The 8,772-nt window shown below is 50.4% G+C and overlaps 1 protein-coding gene across 1 annotated transcript in view; it reads right to left on the minus strand.

The window, feature by feature from the left end:
- lmbrd1 (LMBR1 domain containing 1) overlaps positions 1 to 8,772 on the minus strand; it is an 80,441-nt gene that overhangs the window by 56,084 nt on the left and 15,585 nt on the right. Inside the window, exon 4 of the mRNA XM_035400760.1 lies at positions 886 to 983. Within this exon, the coding sequence (XP_035256651.1) occupies positions 886 to 983 (98 nt within the window). The remainder of the gene's footprint in view (positions 1 to 885; positions 984 to 8,772) is intronic.

Raw genomic sequence — 8,772 nt, forward strand, 5'->3', positions numbered from 1 at the left:
CTCTGTGTGTGTGTGTGGGTGGGTGCCCATGCATTATATTAACCTATGGTTTCATATGGAACTATGCAGAATGTTTAAAATGTTCCCCAGAGAGGTCACCGTTATTGACCATTCAGGTGAAATCAGATAGAGCTGGGTGACCACGACCACATATCGACCGCCCAGCGCAATCTGACGGTTTACAGAGCCGAGAGAAGGAACGGAGGGGGTCGTGATTCAGTGCACGTGGGTGGGATTTTTTATTTTTAAATTCTTTTTTACAGCCCCCAAATTCCACCCGCTTACACTCAATACCAGCCCTCAGTGCTCACACTGTGATATAGTGACATTGCGTGGGTGGGTGCGTGAGTGTGTGTGTGTGTGTGTGTGTGTGTGTGTGCGTGCGTGCGTGTGTGTAAACCAGGTCCTGAAGTGCAGTGTGTGTGTGAGACAGTGACATGGCATGGGGGGGTGTGTGTGTGTGTGTGTGTGTGTGTGCGTGTGTGTAAACCAGGTCCTGAAGTGCAGTGTGTGTGTGAGACAGTGACATGGCATGGGGGGGATGTGTGTGTGTGTGTGTGTGTGTGTGTAAACCAGGCCCTGAAGTGCAGTGTGTGTGTGATATAGCAAAATGGCGTGGTGTGTGTGTGTGTGTGTGTGTGTGTGTGTGTGAGAGAGAGAGAGAGGGTGACATGGCATGGGGTGTGTGTGAGTGTGTGTGTAAAGCAGGTCCTGAAGTGCAGTGTGTGTGTGAGACAGTGACATGGCATGGGGTGTGTGTGTGTGTGTGTGTGTGCGTGTGTGTGTGTGTGTGTGTGTAAGACAGTGACATGACATGCGGTGTGTGTGTGTGTGAGTGATATAGTGAAATGCCATGGAAGGAGGCATAAAGGCTCATCTTCTCACCGAGCACTTGTTGACGTTGTCGTCATCCCTCTCCTCGTAGTAGAAATAAACAAAGGGAATCCAGAGGAACACACAGAATAGGATGATGATGTACAGAGCTGGAAGGAAGAGAGAAAGAGAGAGAGAGATCATGAGGACAGATCATTTGCATTCTTCACTCCTTGCATACATCGCCCTTCTACACCACATCCAGAGCCCTTTACTGGGACCACAGCACTGGCTTGTGTGTGTGTGTGTGTGTGAGTGTGTGTGTATGGTGGACAGGTTTTACTATGATGACAAACATGAACAATGCCCTTGAGGGAAATTACTGGTTCTATTTATTTCTTTCTTTCTTTAATTCCCAATCCCCAGTCATATCCACAGGTCTGTCCCATCCCTGCGATGTCAGTTTGACAGAGTGCAGAGTAGCTTGAGTTCTCCTCTGAAGAACACCAGCCTTGTTTCTGCTCATTCTGCAGCCATCACATCATCCGTCTTGAGCAGACGGTCAGAAACCCCAAACGGACCGGGGAGGGAACCGACGAGGCGGGGAAAATCCTGCCGTCTCAAACCCTTCTTCTCTGGGCGACACCATCATGTACCGACCGGCCAGTCGACACTGGCTCAGTCAGGATTTAACCCTCTGAAGAGCAGGTTTTATTTTGGAACGCTTTTTAAAAATTCTAAGTTAGTGAGTCAGTGTTCTAGAACTCCACTGCTTTCAGTTACCGGTAGTGATTGTGACATCAGCATTGGAATGTTCGGTTAACAGCATTCTAATCACATATTTGTGATCTCACACCTTAAGGTTGCCGATCACAAGATGCACTTTTAACAGCTGGAGGCACCTTTTTCAAATGAATTTCGATGAGTCTGAAGCGCTCTCTGCGCTCGCTTTCGCGCACCGGGAGCCTTGCGTTCGCCCACTCAAGACGCCTCGCTGCTTTTAAGGTTCACGCGGAGCTGAAATTATCCCATTTCGATGCGCTCGGAGGGGAAAAAAGCACCCCCGCGTCAGTCAAAATAGAGGCGGGCCTCGCCCGTGCCGCTAGTTCCCACAAGAAAACACGGAAGACTGCAGAGAAGTCAGGTGGTCACGGTTTCTGCCCCGCCCGAAGTCGCGCCATTTGACGGATCGTGACCGGCGCGACTAAAACAAGCGGTCCGAGGCAGGGCCGCGTTATCGCCGCGATCGACGCAGACCGCGAGTCGTTCTCGGGCGAAATTAGTCGTAGACGTCGCGGTTAAAGACCCCACGCAGGAGACTGACAGGAGCGGAGCGCTGTTGCCTAGCGACGGCAGGAGACGACGCCTCCGGCTCCTTTTGTTTTTTCGGCGTGGGTTTAATGAATTTCGGGACGGGTAGCGCGCCTGGCGTTTCTCCAGCCCCGCTGAGCGTGTCCCCGTGGGATCGCGGCCTGAAGGGTCACCGCTGAGCGGGTCACCGCTGAGCGGCTGAAAACCAGCGCCACTTGCCCAGTGCGCATTCCACAGAAAGGCAGCGCGCGGACGGGCGGGGCCTGGTGTCGTAAAAAGGGCACCTCCGCGCTCGGGGGCGGGCGGGCGGGCCTGCCCTTTAAAAGGGCCGCGGGGAGCCTCCCGTCAGCCGCGGCGGAGATTTCGATCGCCGGGACCGCTGGCTGTGCCGTCAGCGGAAACCCCGGGGGGGGAAGAAAAAAGACACCCCTTCCCTGCGGAAGGTTCCGGATAGCTTTCTACACGTGTCTTTTTTTTTTCTTTTCTTTTTTTGTGAGCGCACTGGAGAGCATTTGAACTTCGTCTGCGGTACTTTGGGGACCGCCCAAAGCGCTCGAAAGCGAGCGGTAGGCGATAGACGGTAGGGGGTACGTTCCCGCCCGCGTAGCTGCAGTTTCCGCCATTTCGGCTCGACACGGGACGCTCCGTACACCCTGCCTGCTTCTGCTGAGCTATTCCAGGCTTCTCACTGCAAACCTAATGCCTTTTAAGACCATATTAAAACTGTTTACTAGTCGCAACAGAATTATGCTGCCTGCTTATAAGCATATTTAAAAGCTGAAATCCATGTTTATATTTAAAAAAAAACTGACGTGAATGAGATTCATTTTTCTAAATCCCGTTACCACGGCTACTGGTTCAGAAGCATTGGGTAACGCAGACATTAAATGGCATTCTTCAGTAATGTACAACACATTAAACAGAACCGCTTCAAAATAACACAAATCTTGTCTGAAACTGCGGATGCAATCATGTCAAAACGTACAATGCAACCATGTCATTTCACAGTTTTTTTTTTGTGAAATAATCATTCCATCTTCGACGCTTTGTAAACATGCATATGCGGGTCTATATTTTCTAATAATAATAATCATGCTTTTCACTGTTATATTTTCCTGTGCCTTCACAAAAGGCCATCTAGGGACGAGTGTTGAAAAGGAGCACTACACACAGTGTTTTTTCCACAGGTTGAGAATTTATTTGTGGTGGTCGACGAGGGGCGGGGGTGAATGATTTGGGGGGGGTGGTTGTGGCAAGGGCGGGAATCTCGAGTGCAACACACTCCCAGCTTAGCCTACTGGCACATTTGAACAAACAACAGAGTTCTTTGAGTTCTCTGGCACAGGGAGGGGAGGGGGAGAGCTGGCTTGTTTTGAAAACACGACGGCTAGCGGCGTTTCCCTTAGTGTAGCTTTAATTTATCCCAAATCGCCAAACAAAAAAAACCCCCAAAAAAACCACAACCAAATCTTTCAATTTAACAGCAACTTTTCTTTATTTAAAAAAAAAAGCCTAAATTTGCTTATGCTAAACGGACTAGCCAACGTCGGAGGAAAGGGGGGATGGGCAGCTCGCACAGCGAAATGACGGTCGGCCATATTTCACTTCGACATCTGAAGGAAAAAATAATGAATACAAAGTATAGCGCGTCGCTTACAGAAATAAACAAGCAAATGAGACTCAAAACACGGGCAGGCGGCTGCTTCTCTTCACTGGCAGTTTTTCTTCTGGTGAATGAAGTTTATGATTGCAGTTGCTTATTGGCTCTCGGTGACACTAAAACACTGATTGATGTGAATTGGACCAATAATTATCGACAAAAGGACAACTCCACCACTTCCCTGCATTTGGAATACCGTATTATATTGCGGTGTTACGAACATCGCAAATTTCGTGTCCGGAACACCGTCAGCCTCCGGTAAATACAAAAAATGTTTTTTTGGCAGGGGCAAATCTATTTGGGCTGGCGGCCCGAATAAAGACCGTGTCTGGGGAACACTGACGTATACACACTGTGGTGCTGTGCACCCTAACCCTAACCACTGACTCTTCATTCAGAATGTTAGCGCAAGTCGCTATTAAATCAATAGCATCCTGTGATATTCTACCCACTAACTTAGGGGAAGTGGACAGGCTCCAACCCTTCTACCATACTCTAAGCTCCCATTCTTATTTCGCCATGCTATTTCTCTTCCTGGGGACCATAAGGTAGGAGACACCCATTACGTTTACATTACAGGCATTTGCCGGACGTTCTCATCCACAACTCTTACACAGCATTTACATTGCATCCGTTTGTACAGCTGGATATATACTGAAGCAATGCAGGTGAAGTACCTTGCTCAAGGGTAAAAACGGCAGTGACCTAACCGGGAATCGAACCTGTGACCTTGAGGTCGCAAGACCAGCTCCTCACCCGTTACACTACACTGCCGCGCCCGTGCCGCTCACCGCCGCTCGCGGCCACTCCCCTCAGACCGTCTCTCTCCGCGACGGAGAGCAGCTGCGCCGGGGCCGCCTCTCTCCAGAGCTCTCAGACGAAAGCTACGCGGCTGCTAAATTATAAAGCCATTAAAGCCACAATAAACATGGAGAAGGATTGTGTGTTTTCCTGCTTAGAGAGCGATCCGAACGCCCGGCTGCTTTGCCCGCTTGCCCCTCGGCACGGTGAGCGCCGGGGCGCCCCGCCGTCAGGGTCCAGGGGGCTACCGGACAGGGGCAGGCGATTAACCTCCGAGGGCTCTCTGCCTTTTTAAAACCCTCCGGTGGAGTTATCAGAAACAACAGCCCCCAAAAGCCAGACAGAAGGAGTCCCACGGGCCCTTCGCTCGGGTGCTTGTGTTAGCAGGACGGCCTTCTCCGGGGGGCCCAAAGACCAGGCCCTTTAACAGAGGCCAACAGCCAGGCTCTGGACCCCAGCAGCCTGCCCCCCCCCCTCCGTCTGAGAGAGGGGCCGGCGCTGTCCACGGAACCGAAGCTCTCCCAGGAAAAGGAAATGCCTCAAGAGGTGCTGAACGGACAGCGTCGCTCCTGCCCCGCCCTTCCTGTGGCCAAAATACGCCACGCCCCCGAATTCTGGCAAAAACCGCTAAAGTTTCTCCAAGTGGAACTGCTATTCAATTACAAAAAAAAAAAAAATCACTATTTAAACACCTTGGCTGGTTGGTCTGCAACAGTATCAACATTAAAGCGATGTTTGCTTTTAAAATGGCTTCCAGGGGTAATTTCATTGTGATACAACACCAATTAATCTGAGAGATATTGTCTCTGGACCAGACAGGATTTTTTTTTTTTCCTGAAAGTGACATTGCGGGTTTGATTGATCACTGTACCTTTAAGGCATTTAAAATGGAAGCTTGTGCTTTCTGTCCCTTTCAGCCTCCAACTGAGAGCATACACAAAGTGAACAAATGCTTCAGTCATAAAAAGACGATAACGCTTCTGAATTATTCATAAGAAGCCAAATAACTGAAAAACCCGCTGCCTTGTTTTCGTCAAATTGAATCCCGAACTTTTAACTGCAGCGAGATTCAGCACACAAAAGCACTTTCCTTCTCTCTGAATGTAGAAAACACTTTGGCAGATGCACAGAGGTTACTGTCAGGCCACGCTAGCATTAGCTTCTCTTATAGCACTCATGTATGGACATGCCATGTTAGCCTTAGCTTCTCTTATGACACTGATGTATGGACAGGCTATGTTAGCATTAGCTCCTCTTATGGCACTCATGTATGGAAAGGCCATGTTAGCCTTAGCTTCTCTTATGACACTCATGTATGGACAGGCTATGTTAGCACTAGCTCCTCTTACGGCACTCATGTATGGACAGGCTATGTTAGCATTAGCTTCTCTTATGACACTGATGTATGGACAGGCCATGTTAGCATTAGCTCCTCTTATGGCACTCATGTATGGACAGGCCAGGTTAGCATTAGCTTCTCTTATGGAGTTCACATGCAGACACTGTCACACAAGAGCCATTCAAGAGTTTACCCTGTTCCTCTCGGGAAGGGGCCGGCACCAGGCGGTGTGAGAAATTCATGGGATGGGGGCGAGGCGCACAGAGAGAGGAAGCTATTTTGAGAGACAAGCCTTTCTCTTACCGTAGCTAATGGATGTCAGTGGAGAGACAGCCACAATAGCCTCAGAATAACTTCGCCACAGCAGGCCTGATCGCCCGGTTTGAGAAATGCATCCGCCCCCCCCCCCCCCGCCCCTGCCCCCCCCCCCCCGGAAGTGTGATAGCATGATTCATTAACAGAGACCCCTACACAGCACTGAACAGACAAGGCAATTAGACTCTCGTCCAGAACGGGCTCTGCAGCTTTAAATATCAAGCCTCTCCCTATTCTTAGGCTCAAGTGTTAAAAAGATGAATTAATTTAGAGGCTGAAAAAAGTGGGGTTGAATCACACTGTAGCACACCTGTTTCTGGACATATTTAATCTTATTTTCCACCCATCATCTGCGACATCTTTGTGGGGATCTAAGTGTCAGACATATAGGCCCACGCGTCACCAGTACAGTGCTGTGGAACTCCTCCAGCGATATAGCGCCCCCTCTCTCCCCATAGTCACTCAAGCAGTGATATAGCGCCCCTCTCTCCCCATAGTGACTGAAGCAGTGATATAGCACCCCTCTCTCCCCATAGTGACTGAAGCAGTGATATAGCTCCCCCCTCTGCCCATACTGACTGAAGCAGTGATATAGCTCCCCCCTCTGCCCATACTGACTGAAGCAGTGATATAGTGACAGAAGCAGTGATATAGTGACTGAAGCAGTGATATAGCTCCCCCCCTCCCCATAGTGAATGAAGCAGTGATATAGTGACAGAAGCAGTGATATAGCTCCCCCCCCTCCCCATAGTGACTGAAGCAGTGATATACTGACTGAAGCAGTGATATACTGACTGAAGCAGTGATATAGTGACTGAAGCAGTGATATAGTGACAGAAGCAGTGATATAGCTCCCCCCTCTGCCCACACTGACTGAAGCAGTGATATAGTGACTGAAGCAGTGATATAGTGACTGAAGCAGTGATATAGCTCCCCCCTCTGCCCACACTGACTGAAGCAGTGATATAGTGACTGAAGCAGTGATATAGCTCCCCCCTCTGCCCATACTGACTGAAGCAGTGATATAGTGACAGAAGCAGTGCTATAGCTCCCCCCTCTGCCCACACTGACTGAAGCAGTGTTATATCGGCACTCCATCCCAGCAGAGTGATGGCCGCTCATTCCCGGCGATAAACGGGCTCTCATTCTCCCGGCGGAGCGCGCCCGTCGCCGTTTACGAGCGCCCCGGCCGGCTCCCGAGGCGGAAAGCGCCGCACGGTCGCCGCGGCGACCCCGACGGGTAATATTCATCACCGCGGCATGAATATTAAAACACGGAGGGGGGAGCGGCGCCGGGCACATTACCGCCCGCCATCCATTACCCTCCAATCAGATTCCGGGGCGGCGGCGCGGACCAGGGCTAAAGCTCGGTAAATTAATCCCCCCGACGGGTAGGAGGGGAAAAAAAAGGCTAAATAATTGAACAAACATCTGAACTCACAGACGCGGGCCCCCCCCCCCCCCCCTGCGCTTTTTCCGGTCCTTTCCGCCGCTTTTCCCGCCGCGTGGAGAAGGATGGGGTCGGCCGAGGTCACCCCCCAAACGGCCCCGCGGGGCGCAGTCCCATAAACCACTCCCCCCGAGGCCGCGACGGACCGCTAAATCCCCGCCACGAACGTCGGCTGCCCGCGTTCTTCTTCTTCTTCTTTTTTTTTTTCCGAGCGTTATCTATCCGTCTGTCTGGCAATTACGGTCAATCAAACTAACGGACCCATCCGTTTAAATTCGGCCGATGTTCGGGGCGACGCTTCCCGCCTGTTTGCCGCTCGCCGGGCTGAGGAAATTGCCTATGCAAATAAAAAGGGAGATAGCCATCAACAATCTGTCTTCAGGAAATGGGGACGGTCCCGCTGAATCGGGCTGCCCCCCCCCCCCCCGCCCGCCCCCCCCCTTTCGGGACGTGGAATGATCCGCCCGTGAGGCTCGCTCGCCGATTTTACTGAGGCAGTTTAGCAGCTGTGTGTGAGTGTGTGTGTTTGTGTTTGTGTGTGATCGTGCGTATGTGTGTGTTTGTGTATGTGTTTGTATTTGCATGCGAGAGTGTGTGTGTGTGTGACTGTTGTTTGTGTGTTTGTGTGTTTGCTTGTTTGTATTTGTGTGTGTGTGTGTGTGACTGAGTTTGTATTTGTGTGTTTGCATGTTTGTCTTTGTGTGTGTGTGAGTTTGTGTTTGTGTGTGGTTGTGATTGTGTTTGTATTTGTGTGCGTTTGCATGTTTGTCTTTGTGTGCGTGAGTTTGTGTGATTGTATTTGAGTGTGTGTGTTTGTCTTTGTGTGTGTGTGTGTGAGTTGGTGTGTGTGTGTGTTTGTTTGTATTTGTGTGTGCGTTTGCCTTTGTGTGTGTGTGTTTGTGTGAATGCGCGCCCTATATACACTTTTAAATTACAGCCGAAATGCGAGTTAAAACTGCATTATTATTCAGACAGCATTGGTCTAGAGACACCCACTGCTTCTGCACAGCCTTGTCTGTGTGTTTACCTGCTCACAGTTTTAATTGTTTAGTTCAGTTAACTCTGAATGGGCCTGCAGCTCTG

Source organism: Anguilla anguilla, chromosome 18 (assembly GCF_013347855.1).
Source record: "Anguilla anguilla isolate fAngAng1 chromosome 18, fAngAng1.pri, whole genome shotgun sequence".
Taxonomy (NCBI): Eukaryota; Metazoa; Chordata; class Actinopteri; order Anguilliformes; family Anguillidae; genus Anguilla; species Anguilla anguilla.